At 33.4% G+C, this 19,775-nt stretch overlaps 8 protein-coding genes across 11 annotated transcripts; 6 read left to right on the forward strand and 2 right to left on the reverse strand.

The window, feature by feature from the left end:
• The first annotated feature begins 300 nt into the window (after positions 1–300).
• On the forward strand, positions 301–7,209 carry LOC136340735 (DNA (cytosine-5)-methyltransferase PliMCI-like). Of its 2 annotated transcripts, none has more exons than XM_066285037.1 (20): positions 301–484; positions 896–1,322; positions 1,415–1,587; positions 1,645–1,921; positions 2,156–2,287; positions 2,350–2,597; positions 2,655–2,836; positions 2,895–3,136; positions 3,193–3,371; positions 3,646–3,805; positions 3,869–4,106; positions 4,160–4,348; positions 4,680–4,943; positions 4,998–5,163; positions 5,367–5,519; positions 5,585–5,712; positions 5,911–6,057; positions 6,119–6,293; positions 6,563–6,789; positions 6,880–7,209. In XM_066285037.1, the coding sequence occupies exons 2-20, from the start codon at positions 939–941 to the stop codon at positions 7,083–7,085; spliced, it is 3,870 nt and encodes a 1,289-aa protein (XP_066141134.1). In that variant the 5' UTR covers positions 301–484; positions 896–938; the 3' UTR covers positions 7,086–7,209. The 2 variants fall into 2 exon arrangements, with proteins under 2 accessions (XP_066141134.1, XP_066141135.1); XM_066285038.1 differs by having other exon boundaries at positions 929–1,322.
• Positions 7,210–7,986: 777 nt separating this feature from the next.
• LOC136340743 (probable U3 small nucleolar RNA-associated protein 11) lies at positions 7,987–13,339 on the forward strand. Of its 3 annotated transcripts, none has more exons than XM_066285050.1 (4): positions 7,987–8,183; positions 12,215–12,463; positions 12,773–13,044; positions 13,099–13,339. In XM_066285050.1, the coding sequence occupies exons 2-4, from the start codon at positions 12,235–12,237 to the stop codon at positions 13,300–13,302; spliced, it is 705 nt and encodes a 234-aa protein (XP_066141147.1). In that variant the 5' UTR covers positions 7,987–8,183; positions 12,215–12,234; the 3' UTR covers positions 13,303–13,339. The 3 variants fall into 3 exon arrangements, with proteins under 3 accessions (XP_066141147.1, XP_066141146.1, XP_066141148.1); XM_066285049.1 differs by lacking the exon at positions 7,987–8,183 and adding an exon at positions 10,681–10,780; XM_066285051.1 differs by lacking the exon at positions 7,987–8,183 and adding an exon at positions 11,063–11,165.
• On the forward strand, positions 8,311–9,298 carry LOC136340745 (DNA replication complex GINS protein PSF1-like). The gene is made up of 4 exons (XM_066285058.1): positions 8,311–8,510; positions 8,570–8,634; positions 8,762–9,021; positions 9,081–9,298. The coding sequence occupies exons 1-4, from the start codon at positions 8,439–8,441 to the stop codon at positions 9,278–9,280; spliced, it is 597 nt and encodes a 198-aa protein (XP_066141155.1). The 5' UTR covers positions 8,311–8,438; the 3' UTR covers positions 9,281–9,298.
• Positions 9,261–10,267, reverse strand: Dtwd2 (DTW domain containing 2). The gene is made up of 2 exons (XM_066285045.1): positions 10,028–10,267; positions 9,261–9,969 (listed from the first exon to the last, which is right to left on the reverse strand). The coding sequence occupies exons 1-2, from the start codon at positions 10,111–10,113 to the stop codon at positions 9,291–9,293; spliced, it is 765 nt and encodes a 254-aa protein (XP_066141142.1). The 5' UTR covers positions 10,114–10,267; the 3' UTR covers positions 9,261–9,290.
• On the forward strand, positions 13,336–14,829 carry NANS (N-acetylneuraminic acid synthase). The gene is made up of 4 exons (XM_066285043.1): positions 13,336–13,561; positions 13,611–13,787; positions 13,989–14,151; positions 14,216–14,829. Exons 1-4 carry the CDS (start codon positions 13,448–13,450, stop codon positions 14,797–14,799), a joined length of 1,038 nt encoding a protein of 345 aa, XP_066141140.1. The 5' UTR covers positions 13,336–13,447; the 3' UTR covers positions 14,800–14,829.
• A 187-nt stretch (positions 14,830–15,016) lies between these two features.
• On the forward strand, positions 15,017–16,732 carry LOC136340742 (uncharacterized). Its single transcript, XM_066285048.1, has 4 exons — positions 15,017–15,624; positions 15,679–15,858; positions 16,277–16,444; positions 16,496–16,732. Exons 1-4 carry the CDS (start codon positions 15,424–15,426, stop codon positions 16,676–16,678), a joined length of 732 nt encoding a protein of 243 aa, XP_066141145.1. The 5' UTR covers positions 15,017–15,423; the 3' UTR covers positions 16,679–16,732.
• Positions 16,733–16,959: 227 nt separating this feature from the next.
• Positions 16,960–17,982, forward strand: LOC136340746 (uncharacterized). Its single transcript, XM_066285059.1, has 4 exons — positions 16,960–17,135; positions 17,196–17,399; positions 17,456–17,589; positions 17,642–17,982. Exons 1-4 carry the CDS (start codon positions 17,133–17,135, stop codon positions 17,826–17,828), a joined length of 528 nt encoding a protein of 175 aa, XP_066141156.1. The 5' UTR covers positions 16,960–17,132; the 3' UTR covers positions 17,829–17,982.
• On the reverse strand, positions 17,821–19,293 carry Rpi (Ribose-5-phosphate isomerase). The gene is made up of 2 exons (XM_066285044.1): positions 18,769–19,293; positions 17,821–18,710 (listed from the first exon to the last, which is right to left on the reverse strand). Exons 1-2 carry the CDS (start codon positions 19,268–19,270, stop codon positions 18,397–18,399), a joined length of 816 nt encoding a protein of 271 aa, XP_066141141.1. The 5' UTR covers positions 19,271–19,293; the 3' UTR covers positions 17,821–18,396.
• Positions 19,294–19,775: the final 482 nt, after the last annotated feature.

Below are 19,775 nucleotides of genomic sequence, written 5' to 3' on the forward strand. Positions count from 1 at the left end.
CCTCAGCTATTAAAAAAGGTACTCTTGGTCCATAAGCATATAATTAATTTTTATAGTGCTTTAAGTATTGTAAAAGTTCTATATATAATAAAGGTATTTCATATGTGCCAAAATTCATATAATTTCAAATTTTATTTTTAAGGATATTTTAAAATATGTAAAAATATTTTTAAGAACATTGTTGTCAAAGGTCACATCTAGAACAGGGGCGAAATTTCTGAACGCGCCCCTAATGTAATCTGTCAATCAGATACTACCACCTGTTTTTTTGCTTTTCCCGCCAATTGTTGGTTGGATATTTATATCCAAAAAGGTTTTGTTATATTCTTTTAGTTACTTTATTCAGATAGTTCTTCTCTATTTGGTGGATTTTTTTTTAGTTTTCAATTGTCATGAATATTTAAATTTCAATTTAATTTTATTGATGTGACCAGGCTGAAACCACTAAACTGTGAGGAGCCTATTATTGAATATTTTAATTGTGGTAAGTTTAATTTTAAAATAAAGTGGGTTAACAGTAATATCATTGCAATTTCACTGACTTCAGAATAAAAGATATGAAGATCTTCATAAGGTTGTAGGGTCTTGCCATTGCTCCATTTATATGAGAAAGAGTATAAGAAAGGTGTTTCTTAAGATAAAATCCAGGCTAACATTACCAGTACCTCACTAACAAACTTTTAATCTTTAATTAATTAATCAGCCTTTAGTGACCTATTATTTAACTTTACCTAAGTTTAGCAGAGACCACAAACCATCAAAAACCTTTTTCAGTTAGAAACAACAGTCATATAATTGGTTTGGTGTGCAGTTTACATATGAATTGTGCTCCCAATAACATTGAAGATATCAAAGGTTCTTGATACTTATAGTTTCAAAACCTTTTGGTTTTCAGATATCTTTACTTATATACATATTCCCAAAACAGATGAGTAACAATGGCAAGTACATCAGTTGAAAAATTTTCAATTCCTTCCTCCCATACACAATTGCTACCAGAGCGTGAGGAAAGAAGCAATACCTTTAATAACAATAATAATGATGCAGATATTGACTATCTAGATGAAGATGTAGAATCTAACTTGAAACGACTGAAAATGTTGAACTCTACAAATGAAAAGTTACCTATAAAATTATCCTTCGTCAAATCAAAAAGTCAAAGATGTAATGTTTGTAAGCAATTATTAGAAAGTGTTTTGTTATATAATGGTCACCCTAACAATTCATGTGAAGAATTTGTTGCTCTCACTGATGAGAAATTATCAGTTTTTACTGGAGAAGAAGAACAGTTTACAGATCAAGATGACTTTCCAACACATAAAGTAAGCATAGCACAGAGAATGCATTAAAAGTGCTTCAAACCTCATACTACAAATATTAGTGAACATGAAATAAATTTTATTATTATTTTTAGATAACCCACTTTAGTGTGTATGACGAAAAAGGTCATTTATGTGCCTTTGATTCAGGTTTGATAGAAAAGGATGTTTTCCTAAAATTTTCTGGATACATTAAAAAAATTGATGACGATGATTCTAGTATTGAAAATGGAATTCCAGCTCATGATTTGGGACCTATTGTTGAATGGTAACGGTTATTTAATCATTCCTAATAATAAAAATTATTGACAATTATTATATTCAGGTGGACGGCAGGATATGATGGTGGCGATAAACTTCCCATTGCATTTACCACCCAATTTGCTGAATATTACCTGATGGAACCTTCGCTTGAATACACACCAATTTTCCACAAGATTCAGCAAAAGATAAAATTAGTTAAGGTGGTGATAGAATTTTTGTTGGATCGGTGTGTGGACAACCCCAGCTATGAAGATCTGGCTCAGCATATTGAGAGTATGGGGGAATATGGCAGTGTTGAAGATATTCTTATACAGAATGCTCAATTTGTCTGCGATCAAGTTAGTATGATTTATTAGAAGCTGGTTGGTTTTTTTTTTGTTTTATTGATTTTTAATAATAATATGTATTAAATAATTTTTGGTCATTTTTTGTGCTGAATGACTCATTAATAATTTTCTTCAGTTGTAAGTGAAAAATCACTAGCAGTAGACTTATGTAGAAAAGTTTTTTTAATAGGAAGGGTTCCATGAGCAACTGCTGAAAATTCTGTAACATGCCGTTTTGTATTTCAGGTAGTAAATATCGATAGCCATTATCCCGATGAGGAGAAACCGCTAATATCTCTTCCCTGCATGCGCTCTTTAGTGAAATTGGCAGGGGTAACATTTAAACAAAGAAAGAAAGTGTTGAAATTAGAAACCAAAGTAAGTTCTGTATTGTCGTAGTTACCCGTTTTACTCACATTGGAAGAATGTTCTCTTGTTAGGGTATAAAAATAGCAAAACGACCTCTTTGGACCAAAGCAATAACAACAAGTTTCGTACGTGAATTTTTTGAGAAACTCTTTCCTGACCAAATGGCGAACAATAATAACGAGAAGAAAGCACCTAAAAAGCAAAAATGCGGAGTGTGCGAGGCGTGCCAATCTCCGGATTGTGGCCAATGTACTTTTTGCAAAGATATGCTTAAATTTGGAGGGCCCGGAAAAATGAAACAATCTTGCAAATCTAGAAAGTGAGCTGAAAAAGTATGTTATTTCGGAATTTTTATCGTATAATGGAATATTTTAAGATGCCCAAATATGGCAATCGCAAATGCTGAACTGTCTGACGATGAAGATGAGGTAGACGAGAAAATAGTTAGTGCTAAAGTTAAGCAGTGTTCAAAGAAAATTGTGCATAAAAATATTGACTGGGAGGAAAAATGTGATATACAATATAAAGGTTTTGATTCGTATTCCTCAGTAGTTATAGGTAAGATATATCACAGTTTATCTGAAATTTCAAATAAATTTTTTAGTTTAAATTTCAGATGGTCTCCAAATTAAAGTAGGCGATTTTGTTACACTAAAGTCTGAAGTCCCCTCAGAACCATTGTGGGTGGCCAAAGTCATTCACATGTATGACAAATCAACACAAAAATTTCTATTTCACGGGTTATTGTTCTGCCGAGGCAGTGATACAATTTTAAGTGGAACTGCCGATCCTAGGGAACTATTTTTAGTGGACAACTGTGAGGATTTGCCTTTAGGGAGTTTAATAAGAAAAGCCAATGTATGTATGTAGTAGTTTTTCAAATTACAATTTTATTTGTTGGTGTTTAATTTTAGGTTGAATACATAAAAAGTCCAGATAATTGGTCTGAATTAGGTGGAACAGCAAATCCGATACCTCATTTAGAAGATGACGGAGAAAATTTCTACTTTTGTAAGAGATATGAGAGTGAGCTCAGTAGATTTGTTGACATTGAAAATGAAGAATTGGACAATACTGCTTGCATTGCCTGCAAGTAAGAATATTACTTTTTAGGTTTAATCATTTCTACTTGATATGTGCGTGTTGTAATAATTTACAGCATATTTTATACTTTGGATTTTTTTTCCAAAGCTCTGACTGAAAACGCCATCATAACAGTGACCAATGGCTATTCCAATATTAGTTGTCAGATTGAGCCAGATGTTAATTGTTTGGCTTCTTTAGAATTTCGTTTCATTAATTTATGGTCCAAATGGCTGTTTCAGTACTTTACATATTGACTTTAACGTAAATGATTATTTTTATAGGAGAAAATCAGAAGAGAAGAAATTTTTAACGCCTAATTATGATGAAATCGACAATACAATAAAGTGGAAAAATGTCGAATTTAGAGTAGGCAGTGGCGTTCTTTTGAAGCCAGATGTGTACGAGTTTAATAGGGAAAGTAGTGAATCCAATTATGAATTGGTGAGTGGAATTAAGCCATTGTAACGTGTGATCTATTCTCAAATATATTTTATTTTTACATAGAAAAGCGACGTTGATGAAAATATGTATTGCGAATATTACCGAAAAAAAGCAGACAACGTAAAAGGCTCAAATGTTGACACTCCAAAACCTTTTATAGTAGGACTTATAGAAGAAATAATCGCCAACAAGAAAAATGACCTTAAAATTACCGTCCGTCTTTTTTGTCGTCCTGAAAACACTGGAAAGATATTTTTAATTAACAGAGTTGATTTAACTTTAATTTATTGGACCGAGAAAAGTAAGTTTTACAAGCGATTTGATTCAATGATTGATTTAAATGTATCCTTTCAGCTATAACCACATCATTTTCTAATGTGGAAGGAAAGTGCTTTATTATGTTTTCGGAGAATGTACAGTCAGCTTCAGATTGGTCTATGGCTGGCCCTTTAAGGTTTTATTTTGATGAGCAATTTGATTTTAAAACCAGGGAATTTGGAGAGCCACCAGCGGGATATAGAAAAATAGGGGCATTAGGAAAAGGTAAATTTTTGGTGATTGGTGGTGCCAGGAATTTAATACAATACGAATGTGTTCAATTAAATTCGTCTAAAGACAACGAAAGCAAAGTTTTAACGTGGTTTCGACTAGACTGATTCTCTGTTTAAATTGAATTTTACACATGATATTTTGTTAGTTATCAGTGTCTAATATATCACGAATTTTCAAATTTGGATAAAAAATAAGAATTACTACCAAATTTCGGCCATATTACCACATTTATTAAATCAAGTTAGTTTAGGATAATCCGACCAGTCGAGAAGTTTAAATAAAACTTTTGGAATTGTATCTTTTATACCAATTTTCCGTGCAGGAGGAAAAACAAAAGGTAAATCCAACTCTAGAAAAATTATCGAAACGCCTCCTGAATGGGATAAAATCCCCCAACCTTTACGCGGAATGGATATTTTTGCCGGTTGTGGCGGTTTGTCCGAAGGATTGCATCAATCGGGAATATGCGAAACTAAATGGGCCATTGAATTCGATTTGGCAGCAGCTCAAGCTTTTCGGTTTAATTATCCCGACGCCAAAGTTTTCTCAGAAGATTGTAACAATATTTTAAAGGAGGTTTTAGAAGGTACGTTAGCTTTCAAAAACGTCGTGTCGAGTAGGCAGTATTAGTGTATTGTAGGAAAGGGTGAACATCGAGGATTGCCGAAAAAAGGAGACGTTGAGATGTTGGTAGGAGGACCACCGTGTCAAGGATTTTCCGGAATGAACCGGTTTAACGCAGGCCAGTATTCTCACTTTAAAAATTCGCTTGTATCCACCTATCTGAGTTTTTGTGAATATTACAGGTAATATTTAAGTGCCTTCATGTTTTGTAACTTAGTTAACTTCAGTTTATCTCGTTATATTTGTGTTCGATCCTGCAACCTTTCAATTCATACATTTCCTATTATAAACAATGAAGATTGAGGAGTGGAGGTTTCAGCGACCGAAACTAATCGAAATTTTCTCTATTGCGTCCGTTTTAAACATTTACAAATTTCAACTTTAGACCGAAATATTTCATATTGGAGAACGTGAGGAACTTTGTTTCATTCAAAAGAAGCATGGTGTTAAAACTGACTATCTCCTGTTTAGTTAAAATGGGTTATCAGGTAACTTGGGGAGTGCTGCAAGCTGGGCATTATGGAATACCACAAACAAGGTGATTAAATTAGTTTTAATATCAATTTTGATTAATTGTACAGCAAAGCTTGTTTTCGTTTTTAGACGAAGACTGATTTTGATGGCCGCGGCACCGGGCTATGTTCTTCCACGATATCCCGAACCAGAACATGTGTTTAATAAACGCGGTACTCAACTTTCTTTCGTGGTGGATGACTGTAAATATTCGAACGGTAAGTTATTCGATATTACAGCCGATTGAGCAAATTTAACACAGATTTATAACGTGATTAATTTAGAAAACTACTAGTTTTGTTAACGAGAGTTTTGTTCCATACAGTAAATGTTTATCAAAGTTTAAGATTACAGATAACATTAGGAATAATTGTCTTATGTTTTATTTTATACAATCCTTTTTGCCTCAATTCTAGGTTGTCAATGGATAGATTCAGCCCCATATCGCACCATCTGCGTTCGAGATGCCATGGCAGACCTCCCTGATATCCAAAACGGCTGCAGCCTGTTAGAAATGCCCTATGACTCGGAGGCAATATCACATTTTCAAAGAATTATTAGAGGTATAGGTTATGGCCATTCCTGACTTCACCGATATCGCCTAAAGATTTCATTTACATATAGGTCCCAAAGAAAGTCAGCTAGTTCGTGATCATATTTGCAAGGAAATGTCCGCGATGGTGGTAGCCAGAATTTCCCACATTCCTACCAGTCCCGGTTCAGACTGGAGGGATTTACCTAATATTGCCGTTAAATTAAGCGATGGGACTGCATCTGGCGTTCTACTCTATCCTTATAAGTAAGTATGAAATGAGCACAGATTTTAGTGATTAAATTAACTAAACAGGAAAATTTTTATGGACCTTTCCTTTTACCTATCAATAAACGAAAAACACATTGATTTGATCGATCTCTTTTTTTATGTCGACTTTATGTCGAATACTACTCAATTGTAAATAAGAGTTATTGACGTATTTGAATTATTCTCTCTGAACCTATTTTAATTTATCATTGCCCCCTGTAGACATATCTATTCGCATTATTTTGACAATTTCGTTCGCGTCCCAGATCAAAAAGGCAGAAATTATCAGATCCACCTAGAGGTGTTTGTGCGTGCGCGAAAGGAGGTCCTTGTGACCCTACAGACAAACAAGTAAACACGTTGATTCCTTGGTGTTTACCTCATACTGGAGATAGACATAACCATTGGGCTGGGCTTTATGGGCGTCTGGAATGGGAAGGCTTTTTCGGTACTACCATTACGAATCCTGAACCAATGGGAAAACAAGGTAGAGGTAAGTATTTTAATGTGTGCCAAATTGTCAATTAACACTGCCATTTAATACACGTAATATTATTCTACAATACTCCTAATCGATTTTCAGTTTTACATCCGGAACAAAACAGAGTGGTGAGCGTTCGAGAATGCGCTCGATCGCAAGGTTTTCCTGATCGATTCATCTTCAGTGGAAATATATTAGATAAACATAGACAAGTAGGAAATGCGGTGCCACCGCCGATGGCTCGCGCTTTGGGTAGGGAAGTCTTAAAAGTAGTCAGTAAGGGCGGATTAAAAAAGAACATAATTTAATAAAATTTGTTTTAGTTAAGTAATTGTTTAACTGGTCTGATTGTTTTAAGTAAATAACAATTATTTATTAGTTGGATGTGAGGTTCAGATACTTACTTGTGAAAATACATTTTTAAGAATTTTATTACAATTTTTTAGTTACTTCTCCTATTCCGTGTCTATATTGTCTACGGTGCAAAATGTGTTCGTTTTTGCAATAAATCTGCAAAAATCAACGCTCCCTCTGGTGAAAGAGTTAAAAACTATAAAAAGCAAGTTGTCGATTTGACAGCGCATTCAATGTTTCGCAGGTTTTATTATTTAATTTTGAATCTATTGCAAACCGCATTTTAACTTAAAGTGATTGAAATTCCAGAGTTTCAATTAATCTCTTTAAAACGCAATGTTACGGATGTGATTAGGGTAAGGAAGAAACTTAAAAAGTAAATCTGGTAAGACTCGTGAGGCAATGTCAGAACGGATACCGCCATTTTCTTAAGAACAGCAAAGATTAACGTGTGTGGGACTAGCCCCCTTGTGTGAGGGTGGCTAACCCTTAAAGGGTGTTTATAGAGCTAAAAGGGGATGTCAAGTAATATGTAATAGCCCCAAGTTCCAGTCCTAAGTTATCTGATTGATGAGCAGCTTATGGAAGGAAGTACTACGATTTCAGTAAGTAACATTCATAGTTTAAGCCGGTTTAAATTGAAGTTGGCTGAAGAAGGCTCCATCCGTGAAATGCGGCATTTAAAGTAAAGTTAATCATGGACATTTCGTCGGAAGCGAAGCACTTCATTTGACTATCAAAATTTCGCAAAAGATAAAGTTTTATAATGCATTTTTAATGCGCGCCACCAGCCATGTTAAAAATGACATTTGGTGACATTCATTACATTACATCTATCATATCGTTTTTATATTACTCCCATTTATCTATTATGGTAATTCGGTACACGCATCAACAGAGGGAATTTGGAAAAAGTATTCACGTCCGCATTTCCAAATATTCCGGTCTTAAAGACACACAGATTACAGAGAGGGTTGCAGTACTTAGTGTGAATCAGGTGTTCTCTTCGAACAAAACGTTGGTATAATTAGAATTACAATTAAACCTCACAGGTAAGATAAACTTGTTTGAATTTAATTTCTCCAACCTGAACTACTGGGTGTTTTGCGTGAAAAATTCAACGATTTCGGCCTAGTCTGTGTAGTCATATGCCTTTGGATTGGTATGACGTGTAAAATTATGGCGGCAAAAAACGAAATCGCTTTTATTGAGGTTAGTTTTAATTTCAAGTTTTGTCGTTACCGCTCGGTTTTATTTTATGTTAAACAATGATTTGTGTCTGTGAATTTTGAAATTTGTGTATCAAAATGTTTGGAGAAAAAGCTTGCACCTTAATCAAGGAATTATCAAGATGTGAAGAAGTTCTTCCTCCCTATAATGTAAGGAAGTCAAGTCATAAATCCTAAATATATTTATAAACTTATAAATAATATTTTAGACTGATTTGGTCAAAGCTGTTTGTACTGAGATCAAACAGCTTGATGATCAAAATAGAGCAGATGGGTAAGTTACCTGCCTGATACATACAAGATACTTCATATTACAACAATATTTGAGATCGGCCCTTTATTTGGGCTCATTACAACATTTTCAATACTTTTTTAAGATTGAAAATAGTTTTTTTTTTCAGTATAGTTGTAGCCAATGAATCGGGCTTGGCAAATCACAATAATGCCTTATACCCAACATTGCGAGTTGGAGTGTCTGCTGTAAAGCGAAATGTTCGGTGTTTAATAGCTTACCACTACCACAGGCTGAGACGGCTTAGAACTATGAGATGGGAATTCGGTAGTATCCTCCCTCCAGACATTAAAACAAATCTAAGTTCCAATGAAGTAGAATGGTTTTCTAAGTATTCCCGAAGTTTAGCTAAATACATGCGATCTTTAGGTACCAAAAAGGATATTTTTACACAATTTTGCTTGCTTATTACAACTTTTGGGTTTTAGGGGAAAATGGGCTAAATTTGGGAGTGAATTTAAAGCCCCCTAAGGCGCTCTACATAGAAGTGAGATGTTTAGTTGATTTTGGAAAATATGAACTTTCAGATGGCACAATTTTGCTTCTCAAAAAAGATAGCAGACATTATTTACCAAGGTCAGAGTGTGAAGAATTAATTACTCAAGGTGTATTTCAGCATATTATTTAATAAAAAAATATTAAGAGACATGGTGTATTTTCAACTTCTCAGCCTCCCTCAATATCCGATTTAGTCTTTTCCCTATTAACTTTGGATAAGAACGATTTTTTATCAAAAACTCCTTACTTTGATGAGACACTGCCCCCTTGTCTAACTGGAATTGACACATTACTCTAAGTGGTTCTAGCAACCTCGTTTTATAAGAAACATCATTCTCCAGAATTGCTAAACTCTGAGCTGCAGTTTCCAAAGTACTGAGACATCCATCTGCTGGTTGAGTTCGAATAATATAGTCACTAGTGCTAGCATTTAACAATTTAATTTGTTTTAAATTATGTAAAATTGGACTCCCTGTGTAAATTGCTTTTGCTTGTGGCCAAGTTCCATCAATGATCACAATATTTGATCCTTTATTGGAACCATCTGTTGCCAATGTTTGAATAGCATCAGCATTTGGGCTTGGATAGAGCAATAATGTGCTGGGGTCTTCTAAAATACTAGACAACTGGTCATGAGGACCAGGAAATCGTTTTCCTTTGAAGATAAGGCACCTGCCAGGTGCAAGACCTAGCTGCAACATTGGAGCTGTACGAAGGCACCGTTTTTCTTCAGCAGGATGTTGCAGTAAAACTATCCTGCTTTTAGGGCACAGTGGGGGGCTTGGTATTGAACTACAATAGCATACTATTCGTGGGCGTCTACAGGAACAAAAAATTTAAAATATATTTAATATTTTGAAATGGGAATTTTGCTTACTGGCACTTATCACAGACTTGGCGCATTTCAGGGGGATCTGGAGGAAGTCCGCATAAATCCAATATAGCGTCGTCTTCTAGATCCATTTCTTTTTTGAAATTTAGATAAAATTTAAGAAAGTCAATTTTAAACTATAAAATTATTCATTGTAATATTTGACATTGACAATTGTAGGAAAATGGCGAATGAGCAAGAATTCGGGAAGACTTAGTCCCAATACCAGCTGTTTAATATTTGTTAATTTAACCATAAATTTAGCAACGCAGTCAATTTGTATTGTTTCTTTTTTCATTAAAATTTAAAGAAAATACAACATAGTTAACAAAATTTGGGATTCGAAAAGTTAAATGTCCAATTTTAATTAAATGAGAATAATAATAATGTAATCAGTTTTTTTTATTTTATTGGATCACAGTCAAGTATGTAGTTATAACTCGTACAGTGCACTAAAACCGTTTCTACATGGTTGCCATTCTAGTTTGAGGCTCAAACCCTAATATGAGTACAGATGGCTATGACCAGCAAGCTCATTATGAGAAATTTATTGAATTATATCCGTAAAAACATTATCATTTTATATTTCATGCAGATAATCGTGGTAAAATGCATTAATTAATGATTTTCTTCTCGTATAACTCAAGTTTGAAATTTTTTTAGTTTTATTAAAGTACTATTAAGATAAGAATAAATGTTTGACAGCCTTGATGATAAAGTGCTTTATTTCGTGTAAAAATCTATTCGCTGCAAACTGAGGTACTGATATCAGAAACTAATTATCCACTTAAAATTTAATTCGAGTTACGTAGCGCCTTGTAGTGCATACAATATCATTAATTGTCCGCTGCAACATTTGATTATGGTGAGTTATGGAACATAATGGAACGATATCAAAAAATGTGTCCCGTGCGTCAAAGATAATAGGGAAGTACCAGTTTTTGGTATACTTTCTTCTACGAAAATAAAATATTTATGTAAATAAATAAATCACGTGACCACTAGCTTTGTCACCGTTGATTGGTTGGTTTTGACGTTTGAACTATTAATAATTCACAAATGTAAAACCTATTTTCAAAGTTAAAGTTATTTAATTTTGAATTGAAAGTGTTCATCGCGTTTTTAAGTATAAATGTAACTACGTGTAAGTATTCAGTCAACTATCAGTCAATGTTAAATTATCGTTCAAAATGCCAGATAAATTGGAATTATCGGCCAAACACGCCAGAGAAAAACGAATTTTCGGGAAAAAACATAAATATTTTATTTTAGTAGAATAGAGTGTTCCAAACATTAGTACATCCTATTACCTTTGGCGCACAAAACACGTTTTATGATTCCGTTCCATAACCTAACATAATCTAATGTTGACTGATCACTAATCGATAATTCAAAACTTTCTGGCGTGGTTAACCAATAATTAACCGATAATTCGAATTTATCTGACGTATTTGACCAATAATTAAAAATTGGCTGGCGTGTTTGGCCGATAATTCACAACTTTCTGGCATATTTGACCGATAATTCGATTTTGTCCGCAACTTATGATAATTGACTGACAATTGACGGATCATTTTAAATTATCGGTCAATTTTGAATTATCGCGCAATTATAACAATAAATATTGCTCATTTATGGGTCAATTATTTTCGCGTTCATTAGTTACAACTCAATTAACATCCAACTACCATTTATTGGTCAGTCATCACTTCAATTTTTTTTCTGTTAATTATCACTTCTATTATCAATCAATTATAATTTCATTTATCTATTATCAATTCCATTATCTATATGTTTAATGGTCCACATTGTATATGGTTAGCTTTTTTTAATGTATGTTTATAAATTGATCTTTAACTATTTTGATATAAGTAAGTTCTAATATTTGCTAGCCAAAAAAATGAAAAACAACATTTACTACCGCGACGCTAGTGAAAAATTATATTTATTAATGCAGGGCAAAGATCGTAAAAATATTTATTCCGAATTCCCTTTCATTTTTGTGAACTGTCAGCAATGTCATTTTTATGTATTATATAATCGGGTCGAAATCGCACTTTTGACTTTTTCGGATTGTTGGGTTATGTTACCTTCATTTGCTTGTAGCGTTTCTCGAAAGACATTGTTATTACTCTTATTTTACGTATTTGTTGTAGAAAGTTGTTAAGATTAAGAAATTTTATCTTTAAGCAGTCATCTATAAAGTGTACACCATGTCTGTGTGGAAAAAAGCAGCTAAAGCTAATCAGAAAACCCATCGAGAAAGGCATCAACCTGAGGAAAGACAACACTTAGGGCTCCTAGAAAAACACAAGGATTATCAAAGAAGAGCAAAAGACTATAATGAGAAGAAGAATATACTTAAAACCTTGAAAAAACGGGTTTTAAATAAGAATCCAGATGAGTTTTACCACCACATGATTAATTCGAAGATTGAAGACGGTATGTCTTGTTAGAACATCTTAATTTTGAAATTTGTATAGGGTAATTAATAGCCTTATAAAGTGTGTAATATAAAAGGAGTAAGATTTCATGTTTAGGAGATGCACTTATTGACCACTCCTGTTTTTTTGAAAATGTTTCTAATTTACTAGATATTTTGGAAATATCAAATTTTGTCAATTGGTTTAAATCTATTTAACCAACTTAGTTTATTTTACTATAAAATTTATTTTTTAATATTGTAAGCTATAGATTCAATCAGATTTTAATAGTTCAGCCTTTTCATAACTTTATTAACATTTATAACAGGAAAACACTTTGAAAAAGAGGTAGAACCTGAAGATACCCCTGATCAGATTTGCCTGATGCAAACACAGGATCTAAAATATATTATAACAAAAAGAACCCAGGAACAAAGAAAAATTGAAAAACTTCAAGCTCAATTGCACCTTACCAGCGTGGACCATGCCACTCCCAATAAACATATTTTTTTTGATAAAAAGAAAAAAACAAGTTTAGGTGTAAACGTGGATAAATTGTCAACAGTTGAATTGCCCGATATAGATCCGGAAACATTGGAGGTATGTTGATTCATTAGATTTACAATTGTAAGTTGTCCATATTATATATTTTAGAAGTCAGCTAGAACACGGCAATCTATGTATAGAGAATTGGCAAAACGAATTAATAGGGAGAAAGAGTTGGCAGTTACGCAAGAAAAACTTGAGGTGAGAAGAGCTGTAGAAAACAAGAGCAATGTATTACCACCCAAAAGAATAAAAAAGGGAAACAAATATAGAGCACCAGTGTATGTTTGGAAGTATGAAAGGAAAAAATGAGACACGATTGTTGAATAAAGTAAAATTGAAAGTTTAATTTGAGTTTTATTGTTACCATTGTTAAGCAATCAGATCACCCAACTGGGTAAAGTAGTTCATACACGACCAGTGGTTAGTTTAGTAGCGGGTTTAATTTAAAGAAAAAATGAATATATTAAGTCAAATCAAAGCATCTAAGAAAACATTTATAATCGCGGAAATAGGACAAAACCATCAGGGTGATATTAATATTGCAAAACAACTAATTAAAGTGGCGAAGGTAAGTTTAATAAACATCCTGCAAGCACTGCGTAAACATTTTATTTGAGGAATGTGGGGTGGACTGTGTAAAGTTCCAGAAAACGTGCCTAACAGAGAAATTTACCCAATCTGCGCTTGATATTATTTATGAAGGTCCAAACTCTTGGGGAGGGACTTATGGAAGTCACAAAGAACATCTTGAATTCTCAGAAGAAGAATTTCTTCAACTACAAACCTATTCAAAAGTAAGTTAATTTTTCCGATTCAAATAAAAATCAAAACTTTTGTCTATATATAGATATAGTCTTTTTGAATTAAACAATAACTCGGATTCCAATAAACCTGAGAGAGAAAATAGAATCTATACTTAAGAAAAATGTAGTTTCAGTAATGCTGTTAGCACATATTAAAATGTTTACTTATCTTTCATTATGGTTTCCTTACAGGACCTCGGAATGATGTTCACGGCTTCTGCAATGGATTCCCAATCATTTGAATTTTTGAAAAATATTGACGTTCCATTTATCAAAATTGGCTCAGGAGATTTCAATAATCTTCTCCTAATGACGAAAGCTGCTCAATCCGGTATTCCATTAATAATATCAACTGGTACATACAATATACAAAATAATATACAAGAAAACAATATTTTAACATTTACAAACATTTATAGGAATGGCGGATGTAAATCTAGTAAACACGATTTACCAACTGGTTTCAAGATACCATAAAAATTTCGCATTATTACATTGCATCTCAGCCTATCCAACTCCATGTAAAGATGTAAACTTGAAAGTAATTCCAGAATTTCAAGCGTTATTTCCTGATGTACCAATAGGATACTCAGGACATGAACTGGGCATCTATGTAACTGTTACAGCAGTCGCTTTAGGAGCGAAAATTATAGAACGTCATATAACTCTGGATAAAAATATGAAGGGAACTGATCACAAGTGTTCATTAGAACCTAACGAGTTCAAGACAATGGTTGCTATTATTAGGGATGTAGAAGTTGCATTAGGGCAACCGCTAAAGCAAATACAGCCTTCTGAAATACCTTGCTTCAAAAAACTTGGCAAAAGTCTTGTGTATGCAAAAGATTTAGTACTTGGACATAAACTTCGAAATAATGATATAAAGATTAAAGTATCTGTTCCTAAAGGGTTAGATCCTTTGGAGTGTCATAATATCTTAGGAAAAGTATTGAAATGTTCTGTTAGAAAAGATGATCCTGTCAATAGTGAGCAAATCATTTAGTTAAAATATGAAATATATAGTATTTTTTAACATGGGCTCTGGGAATTTTATTGCATTGTAAAGGGAATCTTGAGTACCGGAAAAAGTTAATTTGGGATATGAAAATAAACTCGAAAAGAAACTAAATCTGTTAATGCCTTTTGTGGTATTGATTCCGTTCGAATGTAAACATAAAAAGAATGAATTAAACTTTCTACGTGAGATTATTAAGAAATTCGGCACATTTTCTCGACGTAATAGTGTAAAAATTTCGTTTCTTTTGTAGGCTTAAAATTTAAGTTTTTTAATTGTAAACAATGAATTTCCAACCCAATTGGTTAAAAGACAACGGCGTGGCAAAGACGGATCCATGGACTGGATAAAGCGACTAACCATGTGTTTATTACCCCAAATTGGTAGCGTTTTTCTCATTTAACCCCATGAATGAAATGGAGATAAAATATATCAATTTGAGGCACCAGATACCTACCAATAGTCGGCCAATATAGCCTCATGTTAACGGAATCTGGAGACACCGCTGTTTGTCAAACATTTCTGACATTCCCTTCAGTTATTTCAGATATGTGTAATACCATTAACGTATAGTATTTTTCGCCATCCAAATTACAACTGTAGATTCTAACTATGCTGTGCCGAAACATTGAATTACCATTTTTCCCCGAATACGAAACGCAACACATCGGAGAAGGTATAATTCGTATAACGTGGTTCGAATCGAAATTCTGTCAGTCCCATTACAACATCCACAATAGAACTAATGGAAGCAATGCCTGCACGCTCATTGCCATTCTCATGGCTTCCAAATGCCACCAGTACAATGTTATTGTAAGTACGTTGCTGAGAAATCTTAACTAAGGCTAATCTCTTTGATTTTTCTAGATAAATCATCCCCATAAAAGTCTGAATATTAGACTGATTCATTTATTGGCAATGAGCATGCTGGAGGGAAACAAACTGCACGAGGAACTCAGCAATAAACGGCTTCTAAAAAACATCAACTTAAACATACCTGAAGCCTTGAAATATACTGAAGATAAGATCGCGAATTTGGTAGAATGGGTAATAGTTATTGACACAACAAGCGAAGAAAGTATCTGGCAGGCAAGAGCTGCAATTACGCGGCTTTTTTAAGAAACTTTCTTGCCAGTTAACTGCAAGATTTTCAATCTGATTTTAACTCTACCTATCAGTAAATGGGGAAAAACAATCGTGCCTGCTACAATATTATATTGTATTTCAAATCTTACGTTTCGTTTTCTTGTAACCATCGTCGACTTCATTTTTCCTAAATAAGGCCTTAGAGATTTTCAAATTTGACTTTGACTAACCCGCGTATGTCACTATTTGCTTTCGCCACCACCATTTTGGTTAGCTCTGTTTGCTTTCGTAGAAGATTGTAGAAAAGTATTTTTTTTAAATATTATCACCGATTTATAAAGTTTTTATTATGTATGGTGAATAGAAAATTGTATTTTAGAAGAGTTCAATTTACATGCAACGTTTGTCCACGTCTCTATGCGAAAACATTAAACGCAATTATAAGGAATGGTTGAAACAGCATAAAGGGACTGTGGAAGATCTATATGTGGCTCTAATTGCAGATATTCGAACAGTGTTGTTCCTTTTCCAAAAGAAGAGCAATACTGTTAGTGTTTTGGCAGTTTAATTAATTTTTATTTCAGTATTTTTGTTGTAGATAACATTGTTCGATTCTCACCAGCATTCAATGGAAGCAGCGGGAGCTCTCATAGCTATTACCACCCGAGATCAGTTAGCGCAATTGTGCTTCTGGTTTATAGACATGGTGAGAAAGTGCTACAATTCAGATCCAAGTTTGTACGAATTGTCGTTTTTGTATTTCGAGGATGACAAAAAATAGCTAATGGTCTCAATTTTATTTTATTCTGTTGATATTATATTTTATAAAGAGATATATATTTTGTGTATTTATAATCTATGTTTAAAAAACAACTGTATGTTTTTTTTGTTAAAATATTGTTAACAATAGGTCGTACACCAATATGAAATGATGCTATGAAAACATTACTACGTCCTTCATTAGAGCGGAAAATTTGCATTGCAACAAATGCGTATACAGGATGACGTCATCATTTAAGCCATCAACGAATGACGCATTGCTGTTGACACTCAATCGATCCAACAAAAACACTATCGAAAATACAAACATATTTCCAACAAATAAAATAAAATTTAGAAACCGGAGCAAACAATCTTTAGCCGTTTTTTGGCATTTCTTTAGTTAAAGAATAAAGAACACAAACATTAAGTACTAGATACATATTACCAACCGTAATCAGTAAATATCATCAATAATGGTAAATAAAGAAAATTTGTTGAACATTTATTTTTTAATGTTATCAAATCATTACTAACAGGCCCAAAGTCAGAGTCAAACTGGGGCGCTGAAAAAGACCTCAGCACCTCCAAGGAAAAAATCGGGCCCCAAGTTCGAACTCAGTGAGGACCAAAAAAATGATATTAAAGAAGCATTTGATTTGTTTGACTCTCAAGGTTGTGGACGAATTGATGCAAAAGATCTGAAAGTAGCTATCCGGGCATTGGGATTTGAGCCAAAGAAGGTCAGTCTCTCTAAAATACTCATTCATAGTTTTTGAAAAATGTTAGTTCCTTATAGGAAGAAATAAAAAAAATGATTGCAGACATAGATAAGGCAGGCACAGGCAAAATATCTTATGAAGACTTCTTGGAATTAATGTCATTAAAGATGGCTGAAAAAGATTCAAGAGAAGAGATCCTCAAAGCCTTCAGGTAAATATTGCATTGAGAATTTGTTAATGCAACTAGTAAAAGTATGTTTTAGGTTGTTTGATGACGATGAAACAGGGAAAATCAGCTTCAAGAATTTGAAAAGAGTGGCAAAGGAATTGGGGGAGAATCTCACCGATGAGGAATTGCAAGAAATGATAGACGAAGCTGACAGAGATGGTGATGGAGAAATTAGTCAAGAAGAGTTTTTGAGGATCATGAAGAAAACCAGTCTTTATTAACTAAATGTGTGTCTTCTCTTTTAATTTTATCTAGTCATGAATGATCCTAGTTTATAAGCTACAGGCTTTCAGTTTGAGGGTTTATCACTCTGTTATGACAGAGAGCAATTTGTAAATGATTTGTGTGTCATTTATAAATTATTATTTTTGATAATGCATTTTTTTACAGTTCCTGTTTTTAATTTATAATTTTCACAATAAAAATATCTTGCATAAACCTAATAGTTTTTATGAATATATGTATTTTACATACAAAAATGTTTTAAAACAAGCAGTTACCAAACCAAACCCATTTCATCCTTTTAGTCTGGAAAGATGGAGTTTGCACAACTTTACCCTACTAATACAAAAATAGACAAAATATTGGATAGTTTTGTGTTTTCTTAGAAATTATTTTCCAGATAGGGTTACCAATGCTTGGATGTAGTGGTTCTAAATACCTACCTTGTCTTTAAATTCATTAGTGGAAAACACAATTATTTGTCATAGAAAGGATTCATTTACTTTTACCTTACACTAAATCTCTTATTACCTCTAACAGCATATCATTAATGTTCACCTTCATATTTTAACGTTCTTGAACTGTTACTGTTCCATCATTCATACCAAAATATGCCTTGTCAGCCATTTTAATAAATAACCCTGTATCTATCACTCCTGGAATTTGCAGTATTTCAATGTTAACTTGCTCCCATGGCAAATTTTGATCAAAATCTTTCCAATCTAATATAAAATTTCCATTGTCAGTTACCACTGGCCCAGCCTTATTCACTGCCATCCTGAGTACTAATTGACCTTTGTATTTTGATTCCAAAACATATTTTATAGGCACATATGCCATGGGGGCTACCTCTATGGGAATACCCTTTTTATACTGATCACCTAAAATAACATTACAATATTTGCAAAAATATGTTAATCAGGGAACTACCTAACTAACCTAATTTGCAGCTATTTTTGGTATAATCAGCAATAATAATTAGTTTATCAGCACAACTGGCAACAATTTTCTCTTGTAACAAACACCCTCCGCCACCTTTGATTAAGTTAAGATTAGAATCCACTTCATCAGCTCCATCTATGCATACATTGAGTTTAGGATTGATGTCCAAGTTGGTTAAAGTCAATTTATGCTTTATCACTAACTCTCTTGCTTGGAACGATGTAGGAATACACGAAATGGTTAGTTTCTCCGCTTGAATCCTGTGTGCTAGTCTTTCAACGGCATATATCACTGTAGAACCGCTACCAATGCCTACAATGTTCCCGTTTTCGACATGATTGTCCACTGCCTGGTAGGCTGCCCGTTTTTTGGCTTCTTCTAAATTAGCCATGGCACCCTTAAAAGATATATTCGAATAATTGGTAGTAAATTTGTAGCATTGATTAAAATTAATGATAAACCGCTGAGATTTCAAAATGTTGCAAATATTTTGGCACATGATAATGACGTTTCGGACGTTTTTTTGATACTGGTGACATGTGACGGTAATTACAATATCTTCAAATTATACTTTGTTGGTTATCATAACGCGTCATGAGGTATGTAGCATCGGTCATCTGTGAAACAATTAAAAACAATGCGCATTTTTTTTCAGCATATATTTTATAAATACCTATTAAATGCATTTTTTTTACTTTGAGGTGCCTCAATTGAAGGCGTCTACTAAGTTATGTAATTGTAAACTATTAATTTTTGAAGAGATGAAACATCTAGTGATGTCAAATATAAAATGTATGGATATATATGACTTGAATGAATGCATTTTCTTCCTAAGTTCACTAAAGCTATGACGTCAAAAAATCAATTTGGAAAGGAACATTGAAGTAAATTTAAATGAGCGATGCCAATTTATATATGATAATGAGTTGCCCTGGCCTGATTACCTTATTCATAGTTAGTTTAAAGCAACTAGAGACTGTCTAAGAACAATATACAATAAACGG

This window comes from Euwallacea fornicatus, chromosome 8 (genome assembly GCF_040115645.1).
Source record: "Euwallacea fornicatus isolate EFF26 chromosome 8, ASM4011564v1, whole genome shotgun sequence".
NCBI classification, from domain to species: Eukaryota; Metazoa; Arthropoda; class Insecta; order Coleoptera; family Curculionidae; genus Euwallacea; species Euwallacea fornicatus.